General features: G+C 40.7%; 2 protein-coding genes and 1 long non-coding RNA gene across 5 annotated transcripts in view; 2 read left to right on the top strand and 1 right to left on the bottom strand.

Moving 5' to 3' along the window:
- Positions 1-1,007: 1,007 nt before the first annotated feature.
- klhl26 (kelch-like family member 26) lies at positions 1,008-8,109 on the bottom strand. Its single transcript, XM_086048224.1, has 3 exons — positions 6,606-8,109; positions 4,938-5,120; positions 1,008-3,613 (listed from the first exon to the last, which is right to left on the bottom strand). Exons 1-3 carry the CDS (start codon positions 6,653-6,655, stop codon positions 2,017-2,019), a joined length of 1,830 nt encoding a protein of 609 aa, XP_085904350.1. The 5' UTR covers positions 6,656-8,109; the 3' UTR covers positions 1,008-2,016.
- LOC147138215 (uncharacterized) lies at positions 6,089-7,200 on the top strand. The gene is made up of 2 exons (XR_015089093.1): positions 6,089-6,225; positions 6,447-7,200. It is a non-coding gene; the product is annotated as an uncharacterized LOC147138215 (long non-coding RNA).
- Positions 8,110-11,792: 3,683 nt separating the features above from the next.
- homer3b (homer scaffold protein 3b) overlaps positions 11,793-22,989 on the top strand; it is a 51,076-nt gene continuing 39,879 nt past the window's right edge. For 2 of the 3 annotated variants that reach the window (XM_086047037.1, XM_086047038.1), the window contains exons 1-2: positions 11,793-12,258; positions 14,561-14,606. In XM_086047037.1, the coding sequence (XP_085903163.1) occupies positions 14,584-14,606 (23 nt within the window). In that variant the 5' untranslated portion in view covers positions 11,793-12,258; positions 14,561-14,583. The remainder of the gene's footprint in view (positions 12,259-14,560; positions 14,607-22,989) is intronic. The other variant, XM_086047039.1, reaches the window with a different exon arrangement.

The raw sequence follows: 22,989 nt of genomic DNA on the forward strand, positions 1-22,989 counted from the left end.
GTCAATATGCCCACATGTTTTGGTCAAGAAAGTCTTCACTAGCCAATGTAGGTCATAGCCGTAGGATCAATGTGAGACATCTGTCATACTCTGTGGAATATAAATACTGTCAGTGCACGACAAACATTGCACAACGGTGAAACCAGACAGTAAAATGCACACGGTTAGACCCAAGCCACTTATTTTAGCTGCAAGTGTAAAATACAGAGTAGTTTTCCCACACTATTCATGGAAGGTCAGTGGCGATTCTAGAAAGCTTTACCTGGGCAGGAGGTTCGGTTTAGGGTGGGGCGGGTGGTTGGCGGGGGTAGAGGTTCTCCAAAGCAGCAGCCGTAGTCTAACCACTGACTTTTACTATACATGTTACCTTTAAAAATTGTGCACTGCCCCACTACCACTCCGAGGTGATCTGTTCTTTGTTAAACTTTGAAAACAGAACCATTATTACATATACACACTTACGTTATTTCAGTTCCCTGGTGGATGAATTTATCTAGTATATTACACCTCTCTATTCTTACCAACTGTATAGTACGCAGACTTCAAATTCAAGGTCCGGGGGCCAGATGCGGCATCATTTTATGTGGACCACAAAGACATCTACATCATGTTTCTTGCTAATTGTCTTCAATTTTAACAACACTAAGGTATGAGATATTGCAAGTATATTTGATACCAATTCCTCCTTTAAAATAAATAGCAAAATTGTTGAACAAAAGTTTACTTAATGGCTTCTGATTTCAAAATTAGTTACACATCAGGTTGTTGTGTATATGTAATAATGTAAGGGGATCATACATTTACTGTATATGGGTTCACAGTCATAACGGCCCTCCGAGGGACACCATAACTACAATGTGGCCCTCGACAAAAGAGTTTTGACACCCTTGGTATAGTACTTCCTGCCAGTTACCGAAACTCAAATACAGTAATTAGTGCAGATTAAAAAGGGTTTCATACTCCAATACATGTAAAGAACACAGAAACGCACACACACACAGGAGAACTTGTTTTAAAACAAGATGCATCTTTATTAAATGGTTACATTCCCGTGTGACGAGAGTTCCCTTTATATTGCACTTCAAAATATAATGTGCTTTTGCTGAAAAGGCAACATGCACATTAAAATGTACATCCTTAGCCGCTTGTGCATAGTCATTGTCTCCTGTCTGTGGCCATCTTCAATTACTTTCCCAAAAACTGCTTGAGTATAATGTTTCCTTCTGCTTTGGAAAAATGCAATCAAATTTCCAATTTGATAGATCATTTGAATGTAGGTAGGAACATCAACTCAAACATTAAAAAATAGTAATACTACATCACAGATAATTGCTAATGAAGAGACACGGACGTTTCTTACACAAGACAAAAGCACTTAAGAACTGACATTCACATAGACACAAAAGTGTCAGGTTGCTGCTACAACAGGTCCACACACAGGAATTATACAGAGTAGATTGAATGTGATTCGACCTTGGTAAACATGAGCACAGTAAGAAGGAAAAAAAAGTTAAGGACTTTGGTGGTTCTCTGTAGAAATATTGTTATTGATCTACAGCTGAGCTGAATCAAGGCAACGCCTCCAAAAACAAAAAACAACAACAAAAATATCATACTATATGAAGAATTAAAACAGCGGATAAATAATAATAATCATACATTACCTTTTAAAAGGCCATTATTTGAGTCAAAAGTGAAATGATTTCATCTTTGCATGATAAATGCTGATGAAAATGATCAACTTGTCAAGCAATAACGTAGCTATTGATAATGACTGATTGGAGTTTATGTGCTGTATCAAATTGCCCCAAATCAAATGTGAAATGATCAAAATATGAATTCCAACAAAAGGAAGTAACACACGTGAGGCGATCTCAAGTAATGATGTACCAACTCCGCATCAAAATGTGTTGTGCCATGAAGCTCCACCGAGTAATAAAATTGAACTGACTTCATTCCACGACTACCACTTATGGTCCTTATTTTGAATCATATCAGCCTGAATAATGCACATTTTCACAGCCAAGAGGTCAGATATTCAACATGTGCCTGTGGAAGTATGATTGGCGTACAAGCAATTCCAGCAAAGGATTCGGGGAAGTGCACGTCTCTCTCCCACTCGTCAGTCTCTGTGTTGTACACCTGCACGATGCTCGTGACGTTGTTCAGGTGCCAGTTGTAGCCCCCGACAATGTAGATCTTTCTGTCCAGTAGGCAGCAGCCAGCCTCAGACTGCCCTGCTCTCATGGGGCTGACGGTGGTCCACTGGTCACTCTGTGGGTCATAATACTCGACAGCCAGCACATCAAAACAGCGGTCCACGTGGTCCATGCGTCCACCCAAAGCATAGACGCGATCTCGACTGCATATCATGGCATGCAGCACTCTAGGTTCATTCATGGGCGCTCTGAAATCCCACTGGTCAGCCGTTGGGTCATAACAGTGAAGAGTTTTCTTGTCATCCAACGAGACGCCATAACCGCCAGAAATGTACAGCTTTTCTCCACAGGGAGTCCCTGCATGACCCCAAATCCTGCGTTTTAATGGCTCCACGTAGGTCCATTCGTTTCTCTTTGGACAGTAGCACTCCACAGATGACAGACTGCCAGATCGATTGCGCCCTCCAGTGGCATAAAGTTTCCCGTTCAAGACACTGAGATGAAACTGGATGCGGGCCTCCTGCATTGGTTGTATGCGTAGCCACTGGTTCAAGTGCGGGTCGAAGCGCACGCAGCTGTCAACAGCCCCCTCGCCACTGCGATACTGCAAATGCTGCCCACCCACAACATACACAAAGTTATCAAGGACGGCGACACACGCGTGGCTACACCCTGTGTCCATCTCGGTCAACTCCTTAAACTGGCGGGAAGCAATGTCAGGGAGGTAGTACACCTTGGTGCTTACTGTGCGGTCGTTGTCAGTGTACGGGGTCCCACCAAAGGTAATGAAAGATATGACATCAGAACGAATGAGCGTGCGCGGTGACTGCATCTCATGCTGTCGGAATGGAAGAATTTGGTAATTGAAGGCCTCCAGGAGGTACTGGCGGCACTGCACGTCCTCCACCATGATGTCCACCCTCTGAATATTGTCCACCAGCTCGGACGAACGCATGAGTGGGAAGCGCACGTGGCAGAGGACTTCGCTGGCTTGAGGGCGGCGAGACTCATCATGCCGGAGCCACCGAATAGCCGCGTGGAAGAGATCGATCTCGCTACAATTTTTCAGCTTGTTGCTCTGCAGAAAGAAGACGAGGCGCTCCATAGGAATGTGCAGGAAGTCCTCCTCCTCGGCTATTTGAAGAAAGTGGCAAAAGGTGAAGGCATCCACCGACGCCTTGAGGGAAGACAAGCTGAAGGTGGTTGCCATCTGGTCGATGTGTAGGCATGTCTTAACACTCATGGCTGACTGGAGGAACTCCTCACAGAGTTCCACAACAGGGACCATCTGGAGGAAGACAGCTGCTCCAAGGACATCCTGAATGCAGTCCAGATCTAAAGTGACTTCCGAACTGTAAGCAAAGTCTATAATATGCTTTAGGCCCCGGGCAGACAAGCCTTTCAGCTCAATGGTATTTTGATTTGACTCCTTCATGCCTCCAGTGAACATAGCTCTGCAACATAAATACAAGTGCTAACGTTAAATCTTTCATAATTTGGCTGAAATCAGACTCTGCAGCTATTTTCCTTGGTAATTAAGGTCAGAGTTCTTGTTGCTATGACAACGGTAAGGGGGGTTATCCACCTTTTCATAAGTGGCTGACAACTTTATATTGTAGGCCTGGACTGCAGAGGGATTTCCACACCAAGACACTCTCTATATTTAATTCCCATTCATAAATGTTACTTATTTCTCTCTCTTTTCCTCGTGCCTAGGTGCTCGTGACTCCAAAGCGACACATAAAAGAGTCACATTGGGTGAATTGGTTTTAGTTTTAATGATAAATTATTTTACCTGGTACTGGTATACAGACTTCTGTACTTGTGAAGTTCGGACAATCCCTGGCAAAAATTATGAAATCACCAATCCCAATCAGTTGTTTAATTTTGCAGAAAAAAAGCTGATCACAGAAATGACACAAAACTAAAGTTATTTCAAATGGCAACTTTCTGGCTTTAAGAAACACTAAAAATGTGGTAATCAGTAACAGTTACAGGAAAAATTATGGTAACATTCAATTTTGAGGGGAAAAATATGGAATCATAACAACAAAAGAAGACTTCAACACACCACTAGTACTTTGTTGCATCACCTCTGGCTAGCCGACTGTGAACAAGCAACATCTTTTGCAACATTTAACTTCTTTAAGAAGTTTGATAATCCTCTCCCTTTGTTTTCATTTGACATCTCTCGTGTTGGAGCCATGATTCATGTCAGTCCAATTGGTGCAACAACTCTCTAAGGTGTGATCATTCCTGTTTAACTGCAGACTAACAAATAGATCTACTCTGATACAGGTGCTAGTTTTGGAAATGGAAATTTACAAGTCGATTCAATATTTTTTTCTGAGAATTGAGTGAATGCATGTATTTTCCCTATGCTTGTTCTAAAAATGTAACTGTTACTGTGTACCATTTTTTTCTTGATTTCTTTTAGTGTTTCTTAAAACCGGAAAGTTTCCATTTGAAATTGCTTTAGTTTTGTGTCATGTATACAATCTGCTCTTTTCTACAAATTGAAACAACTAAATGAAGATCCTCTGAGACTGGTGGTAGTATATGTATCATATATTTGGCCTATGGTCAGAATGTGTTTCGAGAACATTATTTTGAAATTTTTGTATGTCTGACATTTTCCATTGCATTACCTTTCTCTCCCCATCAAATTGCTTTCAGTCTAGTTGCGCTAAGTGTTTTTCTTTGAGTGTGAGTGTCAGCTAAGTACTTTGAATTTAAAACGTAAATGGTATCTGAAATAGTCCTGTGATCCACACTAACCTGAAGTAATCACTACAAGCGGCCAGCACAGCTTTGTGAACCTGGAAGCGCTCCTCATTGATGGCCAGCACCACGTCAAGAAGTTGGCCTTGATCCCTCAATATTGACAATCCCTGGAGGAGAGTGGCACTGTGGCTGGGGGCTGAAAACGTGCAGCGTAGGGTGCTATTCTTGCTAGCCATACTGAAACAGAAAAAGGCCTTGTCACTTTGGGTGAAACAAGGGACCATCAACTTGTCTCAGATATACAGTAACTTTCAGATTTTCAGATGAATTTGGTGGCCATTTTAGGTCTGCTACACAAGGCAATTTAGTGTATAGTGGATTACCACACAACCCATTACAATTTCATTGGAAATACTGTAATGAATATTTAATTATGCACAGTAGTCTGCATAGTACATCAGCATATATTATTTTGTATTAGTACACAATGTCATTCAGTCTATATGCATATTTTACAACCATGTAGAAATGTCTTGATGACAGTATTATTGTTCTACAAATCACAAAACTGAAACACTTTGTCACCTTCCTAAAATAATGGCCAGTCATTTTTATTTATTTTTTTCAGAAAACACAAAAAACTGAACCAAATACTGATTATATTCTACCATATGTATTAATAATTTCATTTTAGGTGTAGAATTGAAGGATCTTTTTAACTAAGGATGTGGATGATGTTAGCTAAGGTGGCCAACTGGCCATCATCTGAAGATGGTTAAAGTGATGGTGAAGTGTGTAGAATGTGTTGATTTTTCAATGTTCAATCATTTTAAAAACCCACTATTAATTTCAATAATATGCAAAAAAATGTTTATCACATCGACACACTTTTTTATACCATATAAGAGAGGTAATATCTAATTATATTACATAGGTCGCGCCATATTTTGCCGCCATCTTTCTGCTGCAGGTACCCGAAGGAGACAAAGTCAGCGAACACAGTTCCTCAGCATCATGACTACATCATGTTGAGCAGTGCACTTACTTCGTGACTTGAGGGAATACTAGTCGTTTGTGATGACATTTTGCTTGAAGAAATTGGTGGTAAGCTTGATAAGTGTGGTCTCTCTGAGGCACCGTAGTGCGCGTGCTTCAAAATGCTTGCGCTTTTATATTTGGTCGTTGCATTCTATTAGTAGACCACGAGATGGCAAGTGCATTTTACACACTGTCCCTTTAAGACGAACTTTTTTTGTTTGCTGTTATTGTTGTGTTTTTTGTTTGTTTGTTTTTTGGGGTAGAAAACTGACTTATTTTAAGAGTGTGATGCTTTGTAACAGTTGTAAGTATCACCCACTATCATCTTTCATCTTTATTAAATTATGTAGGCAACATTAAAAAAATAACAATGCAATTTAAATGTCCACAAATGTAGATCTTAAGTTAGCTCGTAACTTAAGAATCTACTATTTACATGTTTTTGTACGCCACTACTATGCTCACAGCAATTCCAACGTAGATGTATTGAGATTCTAAATAATCAATATCTCCTACTTTCCCTAGCCTAGCCCCATCCGCGAAGAGTGGAGGCCCGCATTGATCCTCAGTGTTTCCTGCATTCTTGCCATGGTTCGAAGGCGGGTACAAGAAAGGCGATGCCGAAAAAACACCCATCACCGTCCCCCGAGGACTAGCTACAGCCTTCAGCACCGACTCGCTCACCTGTTCAGCGAATGTGTCGATGCGATAGCCCCGCCATCCGACTTCGCCATCTTCTAGCACACCAGAAAACACATTGAGCATTTTGCAAGATATCATCAGAGAATAAATGGGAAACGCTGTCAGGGCATGGTGTTGCAACTAAGTGCATTGAGTCGTCAGGGTCTGCTTCTCAGGCTTGAACCCGAGCAAGCTATCGACTGTCGAAGCAGGTGACGACACTTCCGCCCTCCTGTTGTATTGACCGTTTCTGGTCGCTTGGCGGAGCAACATGAATGCGTTATCCAAAGTGTTAGTGTGGATGAATCAGGTTTTGTACAATATTACTGTATATGTTTTATCAATGCTCAAACAGCTTTCAGCTTTTATACAGATAAAGACTATAAGAGAACATAATCACATTTATTCCATATCTGTCCGTGATAATTGACTTATTTGGGCATGTATTTGACATTTTTGAGAAGTGGACCAAAAGTGTCCCTCGTAATGAAACAAATACTAGTACTAGTGAAACAGTCGAGTAGAACAGTCGTCCTACTCATGTGCCCGAGCGACACGGATTAGAAGGCTATCAAATAAACAACTTTTTCTTTCCTTATGTGTGCAATACTGTATTCAATATGGAATAACTGCTCTGACGGCTTGATGATATCCAGCTTGAAAGATTCATGTACTGTACTAGTATGCTCGTTGTTCTCACTTGTAGGATAACTTGCATTCTAGCAGGTCAACTATGTGTTACTAGTGAGGCAAAACTGTGCACTGGTTGACAACTGTGCTACTATACCCCTACTGCTAATGACATCAAATTGTACTAATTTACACCTAGTGCTTCAGTAGAAGTATTAGTGCACTGATGTCAAATAGTGCACACTAGTATGCCAATGTTTTCCCTGTAATGTATAGAAATGTCATGTAGTAGTGGAAGGCGCTAGTGGAAAACATTTCTAATAAGGCACAGTCATTCTACTAGTGTGTTGAAAGGTCTTACTCGTGAGAACAAAGAGATTGCTAGTTCATTGTATGTTAAGGTGGATATAGGGTTGCCAACTCCCGGAAAAAATAAATAAGGGACACCTCATCGGCAGGGACGGCCGACCTGACTGCCTTCAACTAGGGTTGGGCAGATCGATACCAAAATATCGATTTTCCGATCAGAGTGCTCAATTTTGGTATGGATCCTCAAGCTAAAGTATTGATATCTGCAATTAATTCATATATACTGTATAATATATTTATTAATCCATAATTTAAAAGGTTGTATTTTCATCCAAAGTGAATTTTTGTTATGTGTTTCCAAGGGCAAAGAGCTTTCTGCTTTGGCAGAACCAGACTGCTGGCTCTGGTCCCGCCCACCAGAACTTTGCAAACAAATTTGATTGGATGAAGAACGATCATAAAATAGAAAAATAAAACATTTTTTGACTGTTTTTCTATTATATTTATAATTAAAGTGTAGTATATCTTATGAATGAAAATCAGCACCTTCAAATCTGAGACCATGGTCCTCAGTCGGAAAAGGGTGGCGTGCCCTCTCCACGTCGGGGATGGGATTCTGCCTCAAGTGGAGGAGTTCAAGTATCTTGGGGTCTTGTTCGCGAGTGAGGGTAGGATGGAAGGGGAGATCGACAGGCGGATCGGTGCAGCATCTGCTGTGATGTGGAAGAAGGAGCTTAGCCGAAAGGCGAAGCTCTCAATTTACCGGTCGATCTACGTTCCTACTCTCACCTATGTTCATGAGCTGGGGGTCATGACCGAAAGAATAAGATCTCGGATACAAGCGGCCGGAATGAGTTTCCTTCGCAGGGTGTCCGGGCTCTCCCTTAGAGATAGGGTGAGAAGTTCGGCCATCCGGGAGGGACTCAGAGTCAAGCCGCTGCTCCTCCACGTTGAGAGGAGCCATTTGAGGTGGCTCGGGCATCTGATTAGGATGTCTCCTGGACGCCTACTGGTGAGGTGTTCCGGGCATGTCCCACCGGCAGGAGACCCAGAGAACGACCCAGAACACGCTGGAGAGACTATGTCTCCCGGCTTGCCTGGGAATGCCTTGGGATCCCTCCAGAAGAGCTAGCTGGAAGATGTTGCTGGGGAGAGGGAAGTCTGGGCTTCCCTGCTGAAGCTGCTGCCTCCGCGACCTGACCTCGGATAAGCGGAAGATGATTGATGGATGGATGGTGTATATCGACTGCCTGTACAGTAAACATTATGCATATCTGGTTGAACTTGTAATTAATGTAAGGCTGTGTGTGTGTGTGTGTGTGTGTGTGTGTGTGTGTGTGTATTCTTTAGCTATTATTCATCAATGTCAATCAATCAATTAATTACCTGTCTGTTCAATGTAACTGTCTATTGCAGCCCAAAATTATTATGTTTCTTATTATGCTGACATTAATTGCACATTCCCATATTAACCTTGATCAGAGGGTTAAAAAAAATAATTATTTACATACCGTACATACCATATCTAGCTCTGGCGTTACCTGGTGGACAACAAATTTGTCTTGGGTTCCCCTAGTTTTGTTGAGCCTTCCGTATGTCTCCACCACTGAAAGCCTGTTTGTTTGAGGTCAGTCAGTCCATCATGGACTATGGAAAATGTGCGCTGGCAAACAGTGCAGTGAACTCGATAGATATTTTCTCTCACTTTTTCGACCCATGTGTTTTCTGCTTTCGAGTCCTCTGTATTTTTGCAATCATTTCTGCGGAGGACTTGTGCTTCTGCCGGTCGCATTGCTGCTCGAAGGAGTGTCACTGTGTCATTCACCGATTTCACGCTGCTTTGTTTGTCTTCCGCTATCGAGTTTGGCAAATGGCATTACCTCGACCAATAGGATAAGCGGATTTGGTAATGTCATACTTGTGTAAAAATATGCTGTCAGCTCATTGGTCATAGGGCAGAGAGGTCCTAGGACCATTACCGTAAGTTGTCATATAAAGACAATTGTTGTTCATTGATTCCATCTACATTTTACGGACTATTTTTTACTCTCACAATATTACGGGACAAAGTGCGTCCCTTTACAACTCAATACGGGACGCGTCCTTATATTTCTAAATACAGACATTTTGATTCAAACATCCATATCTGATTGTCCATGGTGTGCAGGGATTCTGTGATCAATTTTGATGCGGAAAGTAATGAAAAAACTCATGCAGCTAATTTAGTATTCTTGCTGCTTCATTGAAGTGCCTTTTTATTGCCCTAAGATCATCTGCTCATGCTGTGTTTGACTCTTTTATGCTTATAGCAGTTAAGTGTCATTATGATGTTTGGTCTGAAATCATAACTGCAATTAGTTATTTTTTCAGCTCCTGTATGCCATTGTCTTTCTTTCTTCATTGTCTTTTTTAACAACTTCAACAAAGAAACACATTTGTGTCAATACACATGGATGCAGTGGTGAGCAATGGCCGGTTTGTTCAGTTTGTCCTCCAGAATACTGTAAATAAGATCTCATGTTTTTGTTATACTACCTTGCAAAGAAACCATTGAGCAAAAAATCTGTGCAAACACTCTGCTCTCAATGCTTATCCATTTTGTTTGACTCTGTTCTTCTGCTTAGCACTCATAAGCAAAAGCCACTTGTGTCTCCAAATCATATTTAATAAGGTGTGTCTAATTCTTTTAAAGCATCTCTCAGCTGGAATGTTCATGGGGGCAGGAAATGAGCTGTGAAGATTAAATAAAGAATGAGTCAAAGGCTCATCTTATCCTCGCTCTCCCCCTTCATTATTTGCTGTATACGTTGTGGTGAAATTAGGGCTGCAACTAACGAGTCTTTTAATAATCGATTCATCTGTTGATTATTGTGTCGATTAATCAATAATCAGATTAAAAAATATGTTTTAATTTCCATCCTTTTATTCAAAAACAGGAAATTATTGAAATTGACAGTGTAGAAAATGCAGTGATCGGTGATGGCTGACTTGTGGTGCTCCTGTTGTGCCTTTTCTTTTATTGCGCTTGTTTGTCTAGTTGCTGTCTCCTTCTCACATTGATTTTTATACTCCTTCTTTCTTGTGATAAAACTCCTTCATGTCTCCCCGATAAATATGTTTTATTGCATGATTGGCAGGGTATTTATTTCATGTTGCATTTGTTTTCTGCGTGTATCTTGTCCTTGGGATGAACCAGTATTTGACAGAGTCTTGTGTGTGGTTTGAAAGGTGAGTTTATGTTATATTTTTTCATTGCTCGCTTGTTGGATGCGTTCAGTGACTCCTCTTATGCATGGCAGTGTTACCACGCATTGGTGTTCCTGTTTATTTGTTTGTTTTCTCTTTCCCCGCTGAGCGCTGTGGTTTTTTTGTTTGACCTGTCCTGCTCCATTGGTTATTGCCGACTGTAGATAGCATTTTTTACAGTGCGTGTTGTATATGTTTTTCCTCCTGTACTCTGTCTCCCGGGTCTGTGATTATTGTTGCGCATTTGTGTAGTGTTCTGACAAGTGACATTTTGTGGATTGTGGGGTGTTCAGATCAGGTCATCAGAGGTGAAATTGAAGAGGTGAATATCTATCTATCTATCTATCTATCTATCTATCTATCTATCTATCTATCTATCTATCTATCTATCTATCTATCTATCTATCTATCTATCTATCTATCTATCTATCTATCTATCTATCTATCTATCTATCTATCCATCCATCCATCCATCCATCCATCCATCCATCCATCCATCCATCCATCCATCCATCCATCCATCTATCTATCTATCTATCTATCTATCTATCTATCTATCTATCTATCTATCTATCTATCTATCTATCTATCTATCTATCTATCTATCTATCTATCTATCTATCTATCTATCTATCTATCTATCTGTCTGTTGGCAATGGTGTAGAACTGTACTGCCTCCTGCCGAGAGTTTTATTCTAATATCCCTAATAGGCCTAAGTCGTTAAATAAGGAAAACAAAATGTGAATAACAGCTCTCAGTATGATGCAGCATACACCTGCAAAGTACAAGTACCATAATAAGCACATTTTGAAATCACCTCTCAGATCAGCTATTCTTTATTACATTTATAAAAGCAGAATAATAAAAGTGGGATCTTGGTTTGGATTCCTTTTATTTATTTGGTTGTGTACGTATTGCTTTGACACTCTGACATTGGCGATGAAATTGGGGGCGGGGTGCTTCATGCTTTTTTGCTTTCAGACCAGCAGATGGCGCTGATAATGCTCCAAGGTCCCACCAATGGGTGTTAGTGGGATCCCAGTGTGACTTGACAGAGAGGCGGGAGAAGAACCGAGCTCAAGTTCCGGAGGAACTTTGGCCAAAAGCGCTCTGATTCCCGGCTTTCGTCGGGTTTCTTGTCTCTGTGTGGATACTTGAGCTATCACACAGTTCACGGTGCGTAATTACGCACGGAGTCACAGCCGCGGCGTTGTTGGCTCAGTGAAGCCGCGGACAAAGGGAAGCAGGCTGGACTACAACTGATTTGAGAAAGAGAGGACTCCGCTCCTGTTGGAAGAAAAACGGGGAGTCGGAAGTGATTTACCCCCCACCCCGCAGAAAATTCTTAGGAGCATTTTGCTGGAAAATCACTAACAGTTAGGAGATCGAGATTCGACAATAGACAGGGGGGGGTTTCAGTGAAGACGCTTTCGCCATTCACTTCTCATTTGAAGATCCTCGGAGCATGGGGTAAGTTTGACGTCTTCTGTTCCCTCTACTGTTGTAGTCTGGGCTGTACTGTTCCAATGGAGGACATTATAACAGTGAATTTATCGGTTGGAAATTAGCACGACTTAGCACACATCTCTGTTGTCGTTTGAAAATGCTGCATTTGTTAATTTAAAAGCGTGACCTGATTCTTACAGCTTGACCCGCGTGACCCCAGGAAGGTCAAGCGTGGTCATGGCTGACGTAGAAATGTAGAAAGATATTATTTACCATGTTCGGGACTTTCATGGTTTGAACATGGTTTCACGTTACTCCAACTTCACTGTCATGTGATGAAACACCCAAGCAGGGAGGTTACGCATATGTGCAGTTTACAGCACTAGACTAATTTCCTGTTTTCTATTCCTCTGTTTGTACCCACCGCACACACTCAAACATTACTGGACCGCTTTGCCGTAAAGTGGATACTTGGTTTATTTGCACGCGGAAGCTCAAGCTGTGCTGTGTGTCTCTTCAGCTGTAGAGTGTATATTTGGTTTGGCTTATGTTTGCTGCCAATAGTTTGGTTCAAACACACTGTCAGCCTCTGTAGTATATCAGTTTCCTCTATAGTCAGAACTCAAATGGTCGCAAGAGCACAATGGGCAGAAAGCAATCACATTTACTTGTTTTGTTTGGCATTGGGATTTTCTTCGCCACTACTGATTGTTGAAGTGTACTACTAGTACTATTTCTTCCCCTTTTACGTTTGACAAATTATCAAGTCAAGCCAGCCCTCCTCCACACAAACACAGCATCCATTGACCCTCTTACATCACATCAGAGTTCTCTCCACAAACATTAGACGCATTATCAGATAATCCACATCCACTGGCATTTGTGAATGCCACCTCACATCTCAACAAGGCAAATGTCAGCCAACACTGACATTCAGCTGTTTAAGGCTGGGTGCACACATAAAGACAATCGGGCTGTTTTTGTCCCAATTTTGCAATCTTTCCAACCAAGGATGTCAAACGCCCGACAATCTTAGAAGTCTTATAAATTATCCCTATGTGTGAGGTGTGTTAAGAATGGATTGGTCCTGAAAATAGGATCCAAAGCCAGTCGGGGCCAACAGTCATAAATAATGAACATGTTCAATATGTACGACCAAAAATCTTTGTGTGGGGGGGCCAAGTTCTCCTGGACTAGTGAACACTGTAAACTGTGACGTGACGGAATATAGCCAATCAAATAAGATCTCAGACTAAATAAAACAAAAGTAATATCCTACCCAATGTTCATTGATCCATTTTCTGAACCACTTCCCTCACTCAGGTCGCGAGTGCTGGAGGCTACAACAGCTGCATTCGGGTGATATTTATGGAGCCCCTGAGTTGACATGAAAGAAAAAAACAAAAACTACGTTCCCTCGCAATGATTGCGATATAACTTACATTTTTTTAAATGCACGTTGATGTTTGTGTACTTCCGGGTCAGCTTCCAAACAAAAGCAACAAAGATGGAGAGTTGTCTTTTCATGCGCGCATTGTCCACGTGACAAACTGCTGTTTCTTAAAACAGACGCGCATTAGAGGATAGTGGTTACAATAGCCAAACTGACCCAGAAGTACATAAGCGCTCACTTTGAAAAATATTGCAATGATCTTGACCCAAAGAGTGCCTGGCTGCAGACCTCTTCGGAAACACTCGACAACCATCGGCGCATAATCTGTCATCTTGGTCATCTCCGTGTTTATGGAGCCACGTGTGATTATGCGAGAGGTCTCCCTTGCGGGACTGGATTCTTGACTGCTGGTGGAAGAGAATATTTATGTGTGTGGGGAGCTGTGTTGAGATTATCAGAGCACCCCACACACAATTGGCAGTGGGGTCTGCCAAAGATAAAAAAATCCTCCACAAAATGACAAAAATCTCTATATGTGTACCCGGCCTAAGCAGTGCAATTATTTGCCTCTGGCCATTTCTGGCCTAGCTGATGAAGATGATGACATTTAGCATACACTGGGGCAGAAGTATCTTAGGACAGACCATGTGTGAAATAACTGTTCCCAATAACCTCTCACTCATACTTTGTTCACAAAGGAGGAACCTCTAAAGTCCAACAAAATCTATTCTGGGAGATTTGTTACCCTTCATTCTCTTCCAATTTCAATTAAATTTCCCATGGAAAAGAATCCCACTCAGATTCAGGATTTAGAGGTTCCACTGCATATTGCTGAACCGTCTCTCTGACTACTTGTGTACAATGTCATTCTTTGCCTAACAATCTTACCTTCTTTCATCTTGTGTGCTTGACTTTCTTCTGAATATGCTGCAGAGGAGTTGCCTTCCAACAATAAAATGTACCCACTACACCGTGAGAGGTACATACACACCCGCGCCTCCCTTCTCACCGCAATGCATGGCAGGGATGGTCAACAAGTGATCTGTAATGATCTCCTCCTCTATTATTAGCTATATTGTCTCACTGATTAAGAGGTGGCAGTAGTGATTATGAGCATCACATAACCTTTAATGATCAAACCCATCATAAGTAAGTACTAGCAAAAAAAAAAAGTCAATTCTTAATTGATAAGAGAATATACATGATGTTTGGTACTTCATATTTTCCCAATATTTTGTTTTGTCAGTCCTGCATAGTGCAGCACAGAGCAGCTTTTGCAGTGATGCCCGTAACTTTGATGAGTCTCCAGAAACAACAGAAGGCCTTTTTCTGGAGCTAATGGGGATCAGTGTGCCCATCCCTGCTTTTTCCAAACAATTATCTCCCCATCCTCATGTTTGATGCATCTCATTGTGGTATGTGTATGTGTGATGGGATGTGATTCATACTTGTTTCATTTAAACCTTGTGTCCGTATTTTGAAAAAAACAATTACAGTATAATGGTCAATCTCCAGTTTTCCTGAAAGTACCTGCCATTGTTGTAATAGTTTCTCACCCCTCATTAATTTGGGTTTGTGAAACAATCCATCTGTCATGTCAGGTTGGGCAAAGTCACCCTATGATGATTAATCTACTTAATGAGCGTATGGAATGGTCATAAGAGTCCCCTCATTTACGGTGTATATCTTGTCAATCTTGATGTGCTTCTTAACCGGGTCGGGTTTTAAAGGGGATGTCAACCCAAACATATTTTTTTCAAGAATATGTTCTATGCAGGTCCGCTTGTTGAAACAAGGCATTCTGATAAATATTGTGTTTGTGGAATAACCAATCACAGCTCACCTGTTGTCTGAAGCTGAGCCATGACTGGTCTTTATCTGAGCCCTGAGCATCTGTCATGTCATTTTCAGTCGACAGAAGTGACAAAATGGCTGCCCTCTGAGAGTTAAAAACGAAAAATTAATTAGTTAATTAATCAGAATGCCTTATCGATATGAGTATTGGCCGTCCTCTTGTGGCCGTTTTAAGATCAGAGGATGTCGTTAATATTTGTCAACTGTGGGCATGTGAAGCCCTTTGAGACTTTTTTGTGATTTGGGGCTATATAAATAAATTTGACTTGACTTAATTATACAAGGTGTATCAAACATTTCACAAGCTCAAGGCAGTGATCAAGGGGACCCATTTTCAAGATGGGATGTGGAGAACATCAACATGGTTGTGACGAAAGTCAAGTCAAATGTATTTATATTGCCCTTAATCACAGGAAAGTCTCAAAGGGCTTTACATGCCCATAGCTGACCACATATAAACGACATCCCCTGATCTTAACTCCTAGGAGTGCAAGGAAAAACTTGAAAAAACCCATCTGGGGAAAAATGAGAAACCTTGAGAGGGGACCAAAGATTTGGGAATCCCCCTTCCAGAATGATCAGGCTGCAATGGATGCAGAGTGGGCAACATTTAATACATATTATGATTCTATACAGTGTTAGTTAAAATAATGTGAAGTGCTGCAGGAAGATGACTTTCGGTGAAGTGGGTCCCTACCCAGTTAGAGTTACGGAGGATCCCAGGATATTCCTTCCAGGAGCGTTGGAAGTTGTAGTAGATAAGTCTGGGAAAGTGCATTAGATTCCAAGGGGATTACATGGAAGGGAAAAACTTGTCGTTTGTAGTAAGATTTGAATCGCGTACAGTATATCTTTGTGTCAATAGTTATTGAAATTTTTGGACACACTTTGTAATTTGGGCTTCATAATGACTTTATTTGCAGCATAATAACCTGAAAACACACAGCACACTGTGTCATTTACACACCTCTGACAGCCCAACTAACTCCACAGTGGGAGGGTAATTTCAAGAAAAAAAGTTGTCAGTTCCCCACCACGACTGCCTAACCTTCACATAAGTGCTGCTTTTTTTCGCACAGAGGGATTTGCCTCTCCTTGTCTACTCTAGTTCTAGCGTTTGAGTTCTTATACAAAACAGCACCATAGCACATTCTGCTTTTACTGTGCAAAAAAATTAGGATGAGGAATATGTAATGTGGTGCTGTTTGGCTGGCCAGGTATAAGGTTTGTTTAGTTATTTATATAAGTAGTTGGCTGGACGTTCAAAGGAGGACAACGCTTAAGGGAAATACACTCGAAAGAAAATCTGCCAAAACAACAACAACAAAACCTCCAAAAAGCCAGAAGTCCTTAGCGATCAAGTTTGTGTCTTCCTAATGCACAGATGGTAAAAAAGAAGCATGCAACGCATGTGTTCATTTAGACTCGATTTTAGCTGGTATACAGAATCCAGGACGAACTAAGGCTTCTGGGTGAACAATGTATGTAGCTTGGGTTTTTCAATTATTGTAAAGGTCCCACACCATTAAAATCCAAAATGTTCCTCTGTTTTATGCATATTATTTCTGAAAACGAGTCTGTGAATTGATTTAGGTTTGACATCTTGGGCAGCCATCGGGAAATTCAACATAGCCTCATGTTCATCCATCCCTGCGCGTTGAACACTTTATTCTTGAACACTTAATTCTTTTTGTCAAGTACAAAATGACCTTGTAAATATCATGTGAAACGTAAGCCTCTTGCATTTTGTTTTTGCTACTGTAGATGTTGAAAAAAGATAGCAAGTTTTAGCAAAAGCCCTCGCCGCATAAATGACTGGCGAGGTTCATGCCTCTGTTTTTCATTAATGCCAGAGAGGATGTAAACATGAACATTACATTGTGGGGGAATAATTTTGGGGGTTTCTGTTTTCGCTCTGGCGGGCGTCAACTATCCAAGTTATTTAAGTAGATGTATTGCGCCATCTTCTGATCGAGTATTGTTTTTTTGGATCAAACCTTGTGATTTCTAATCGGCCCCAAAAACCCCGATTGCATAAAGGCTAGATTAAAGGACGCTTAGGGACGGCAAAATCACATAACGCCCCATGCTTGCTCCACAAGCAACATGGTACTTTTAGGGTACTTTCACAATGACGGGAACTTGTAAATGCACCGCGCTGCTTTGCACATTAACCCATTAAGGCCTAAAGCGCCTTTCTCAACAGCTCCCCAAAACCTAAGGTTGCTTTTGGAATTACCCTTGAAAACCTGAAGTTCTCCCAGAAATTCAACACTTACAAAATGATTAATATCTCAGCCCCTGTAGCAGACAGAAACATAATTCCAAAAGCATTAAAGAGCTTAGACATGTGGCTTTCACACAGGCAGAATTTATTATTATTTACTGTTTCAATCGAAGATGTAAAAATAACGTGTCAGTGCAAGAGAAGCACTATTTTAATGAAAAAAAAAATTGAGTGGTAATTACCATCCTCTATTCTGTTACAAAGACGTCAATATCGTCATTGTCTACAAACCGTATCATATCACGTTCGACTGGTTCCACTGGTCGTGCACAATGTCTACATAGCACTGCCGTTACTTATCAGAGCTCCCGGACGCCTATAGAATCGCCCTAAACCTTAAACCCGAAGTTTTCCCAGAAATTCAACACCGACAAAATAATTAATTCCAAGCATATTTCAGGGGGTGCCAGTGCCCCTGCCCCCCCCCTCCCCTAGCTCTGCCAGTGATCTGATATAGGCTACAGCTCACCCGCACTACAATCAAGTAAAGCTTTATCGAAAATTGATGGATGAATTGCCATATATGGTAATGACCGCTCTCTGATATAAAGTACAGCAAATGTGAATCAAAAAGCCCCTGGCCAAGATGTTTTTTGCCTGCTTGAAAATTTAGAAGATAGTTGATAGGTTGATTGATGATTGGTGTTATAATAGCCAGGGAAAGACTCACAAAACGTTGAAGTGCAGGTGAAATCTGTCTATTTTTAACAATCAGATTCTAAAACGGGTTGCTTTTTCCCCCACAAATGACCTATGAAATTCAATACATTATATGCATTTGGCGCTTCTCCCTGTGTTGGCATTCCTTTGGTATCGCATCAGACTATTTTCCTCATATGTACTTCAAAAATGGCTTTTTTTTGTTTTTAACTGAGGAATGACATTTTCGTAGTGCAATTACTAATCACTGGAACCAACATGAACACATTTGTTCTTAACCAAAGTGACTTAATGCTCATGATGAAGACGCACATCGAAACAATTGCCATAGAAACGTAAGGAAAGGTCGCTATGATCTCACGTCAGCTGGCTTTCTGTAGGGGGGGGGGGGTCCAACGAGTCACACAATGTTGATCTTGACAATGATCTTGCCTTATACCAATGTCCACAATTATGCTTAAGCACACATTCTGTAAAAAATGAGGAATAGACTGAACATATTTGTGACCTCTTTAATTACTGAGCTGTAATCTGCAAGTGCTCTCTGTGCACTCGTACATGGATGAGCAGCAATGATGGAGGGGGGTGGAGGAACGGATGTATGTTTGACCTGGAAAAGATGGCAATAAATCGATTCAGATGACCTGTCACAGAATTCAGGCCCCAGGCTCGCAGCATGGGGGAGTAGACCCCCATAATGAAAATCAGCAATTAAAAGGAAAACAGCAGCAGTGGTTGAACTGTTTATTTTCTTCATTATCCCTGATTTGTGTATTTTCGACACTGTAGGGCCACATTATTGGTTAAAGTGCAGAAATGGCGGACAGCACGTTGCTGAATGATAAAAACAACAAGATTTAGTCAGTTTCATAGTGATGTTGCACCGTTGAACGACAGTTACAATTTCCCAATTTCAAAGCTGTTTTCCCCACATTCTGCCTGTGCAAAGTGGCTAAATGTCAGGGGTGGGATGGGAGGTGGCTGTCTTTTTGTGCCTGTGCATCTTTCGTGGTGATTTCAACTCAGAGAAAGCCATGCACAAAGAAGCACATTTTAGAAATGGCCTCTGCTTGATTTGGTTTTAAATTGAAAAGCGTAACTTATTGTCAGAAAGCCTTTTAATCATTTAAAATTAAATGCACCGCTATTGATTACAAATCTCAATTAAATTGCTTTTTTTTTTTTTTTTAATCGAGTCCTTGCCTTAAAGAGTTTGATTTATTAGATTATTATTTCTTCATATTTTTCTGTTCCATATCTTCAGACAATTTTCAGATTCAAAATTTGATTCGTTTTTGAGGCTGGGCTATCCCTTAAGAAAACCATTTGATCGAATAAAGAAAGAATTTAAGTTGTTATAAGTCAACTACAACTGAATTTATACATAATTCAATATTACTCATACAGTATATATGTACACGCAAAGAATGTGGCAAATCTGCACACTCCGATCCCCCGAAAAAGAAATCTGATTTGTGATTTCAATTAAAAAATGTTGGTTTTATATATAAAAAGTATCAAAGTGTCAATTTATTCAATTTATTTTTTTGTAATTTCCTTCCTTCTTGGGGCTGAATCAACAACTTATAAAAATATACCAGTATTTCCTGAAGGAGTTCAGTGGGTTTTTTTGGGGGTTTTTTTTCAGATCAGTTAACCACTTTCATGTCAAACTTTTACTGCATCCTTTGACAGCATTGCAACATCAAAGAAATGAGCAATCATATGCATGGTCCATCTCTTGACTCTGCTTCCCATACGATAGAAGCCCTGCACGTGCAGAGGTCCACACCATCCATGTTGTGTTTGTCATGATTTTTCCCTTGTACAGTAGAAGCCATCAGAACAGGCTTGTTGTCCTACGTGCTGAGCTTGACCTACAGAAGTTGTTTTGCTGGTCATGTGTCAGCTCATCTGATGAGCCTCCTGCCTCTTTTTCTGAGCTTTCACTCTCTTCTCTAGCAGTCAATCAAGCTCTTTATTGGCATTTTCCTCATCTGACATTTCCAGATTTGTTATTATTCTTTACAAAATTCTCTGTGCCCCGGTTCTGCCCTCCAGTGTCAAAATTGATGAGATTGAAATAAATATAGTTAGAAACTACTGTTTACCTGTTTAGAGAAATACTGAAAGTAGAAAAAATGAATTTAATGTAAAAATGTAGAGAATACATTAAATGTGTTTATTACCCTGCAATGAAATGCAGTTTTGGGGGAGAAATTTGAATGTAAACAAAGCACAAACTATTTAGCTATTACTAAACCCATTAAAATCATCCTCATGTCCATTACAGTAGACATTCATAAAAGGGCTATTATTTTTCCTTACAAAAAGTTCAACTGAACTCTGACTCCAATTTATGATTGAGAACATGTTTATAAACAAGAAAATATGATTAGCATTGCGAAAAAATTAAAAATATTTGTCTGTTTTCCTGACATTTGTTTTGCTAGAGTCTCAGCAAGAAAGCAAAGCAAACACATGGGATCTCATTGGAAAGGCCAGGATGTGCTCTACTGAGCACACCAGGACTTAGTAGGCTGGTTGTAATGAGTGAAGAGATACACAGTATACCGAAATCAAATGTCCACTGCAGTTGCTGGGTCTCAGGAGGAGATGTATAACTTATACTTATTCGCCCCAGTGTGTAAAAAAACGTTTCAATTCACAGTGGCAAGGCTGCAAAATTATACATTTAGTGTGTAATGTAAACTTAATGTGGAAGTCAACCCAAACATATTTTTTCAAGAATATGTTCTATGCAGGCCCACTATTAGAAAAACGTCATTCTGATTAATATTGCATGTGTGTGTCATCTTCCACACTGCTTATCCTGTACTGGGTCGCGGGGAGCTGCTGGAGCCTGTCCCAGCTGACAATGGGAGAAAGGCGGACAACACCCTGAACTGGTTGCCAGCCAGTCACAGGACACACACAGACACCATCACTGAGCGGGAACCGATCCCTCGCTGCACGCACACAATGGGCGTGTGGACCACTACACCATCAGTGACCCTGATTAATATTGCGTTTGTGGAATATGAGTTAAGCAGCAAAATCCACCTGTTTTTAGCCATTTTATGGGGAGGCCATTTTGTCACTTCTGTCGACTAAGAATGACATCACAGATGCTCAGGGCTCAGATAACGACCAATCATGGCTCAGCTTCAGAAAGTAATAGATCTGTGATTGGTCGTTACCTGAGACCTGGGCAACTGTGATGCCATTTTCAGTCGACAGTGACAAAATGGCCAACCCCAGAGATGGTAAAACGGGTGGATTAACTCTTATTCCACAAACGCAATATTTATCAGAATGCCTTGTTTCAACTAGTGGGCCTGCATAGGACATATTCTTGAAAAAAAATATGTTTGGGTTGACTTCCACTTTAAATTGAAAGGAATGCAATTGGATTAGTTTAAAAACATGGGCCAATACTTATTACAAATGGAAAATGAAATATTTGCCTCAAGGTAGTACTTTGAAAGATGTGCTGTGGCTCATCACTCCTTTTTGGGGTTTTACTGCCCTCTATAATGCTGTCAAAGTTGCTCAATATGAGTTTATCTTTCTACCCTGCCATTCTGATTTCAACTCAAAGTTGCTGAAAGCAAAAAGTTGCACAGCTACAGGGCATTTGGATCCGATGTGCTGCAAAGTACTGGACTGTTACATGAAACGGTGGCTATCGTATCAAACAGGTTTACTGCGACTGTCGAGGTGCTGTGCAGTGTTTGCTCGTCCTCACCTCAGGGGGCAACTTTAATCCCGTTTGAATCTGCTCGTTTCGTCAAATTTCCATGTGATGACTCCTGTCTGAGCTGATTAGCTTGAGAGGCTTTTCATGAAGCAATAACAAGACAAGCCAAATAAATGACAGAATTTCCATCCCCGAGTGATTGGGTGTGATGACTGGGAGCTGATGAGCTGTCAATCATCACTTCTCATTAAGATGAGAGGACGATAGTGTGGGATTTTTTTGGCTGAATCACGTTCGCTTGGATGATAATTAATTCAATTTGGCTTGTTGTCTTTTGTCTGTTATTCAGTCAGGTAATTGGTTTTTTTGGGGAAAAAAAACACTTTTCATGGTTCTAATTTGCTTCATCCATGATAATTAGGGATAACGTTGCCTTTGTCACTTTTGCGTATCACTCCAATTCTGCAATTCCTTAGTGGCTTTGATGGAAGAAAATCATAGGACACACCTCTTAATCAATTAATCCTTTGGCGTTGTAACTGTATTACAAAATGCATTACTTTTTCCAGTAACGCACAATTTTATGACTTTTTCAATCACAGTAACACTTGCTCGTATTGTCCCAAAATGCGTCACATTCCTTTAATGATTAAATCATGATCATGATCATGCTGTTTTCATCAGACCATCATCTCTCTAAACAGAGAGGCTTTTTTAAATGTATGTTTCTTAAAAAAAATTTTTTTTACTGTGCTGCTTTGGGAGACAACCGCATAAGTTATGACTGGCTGAGGTAGAATGAAATCTCCATCCGTCCATCAATTTTCGTCCGCTTATCCGGGGTCGGGTCGCAGAGGCAAC

The sequence above is a fragment of the Filicampus tigris genome, chromosome 12, assembly GCF_054856515.1.
Source record: "Filicampus tigris isolate MCC_2025a chromosome 12, RoL_Ftig_1.0, whole genome shotgun sequence".
NCBI lineage: Eukaryota > Metazoa > Chordata > Actinopteri > Syngnathiformes > Syngnathidae > Filicampus > Filicampus tigris.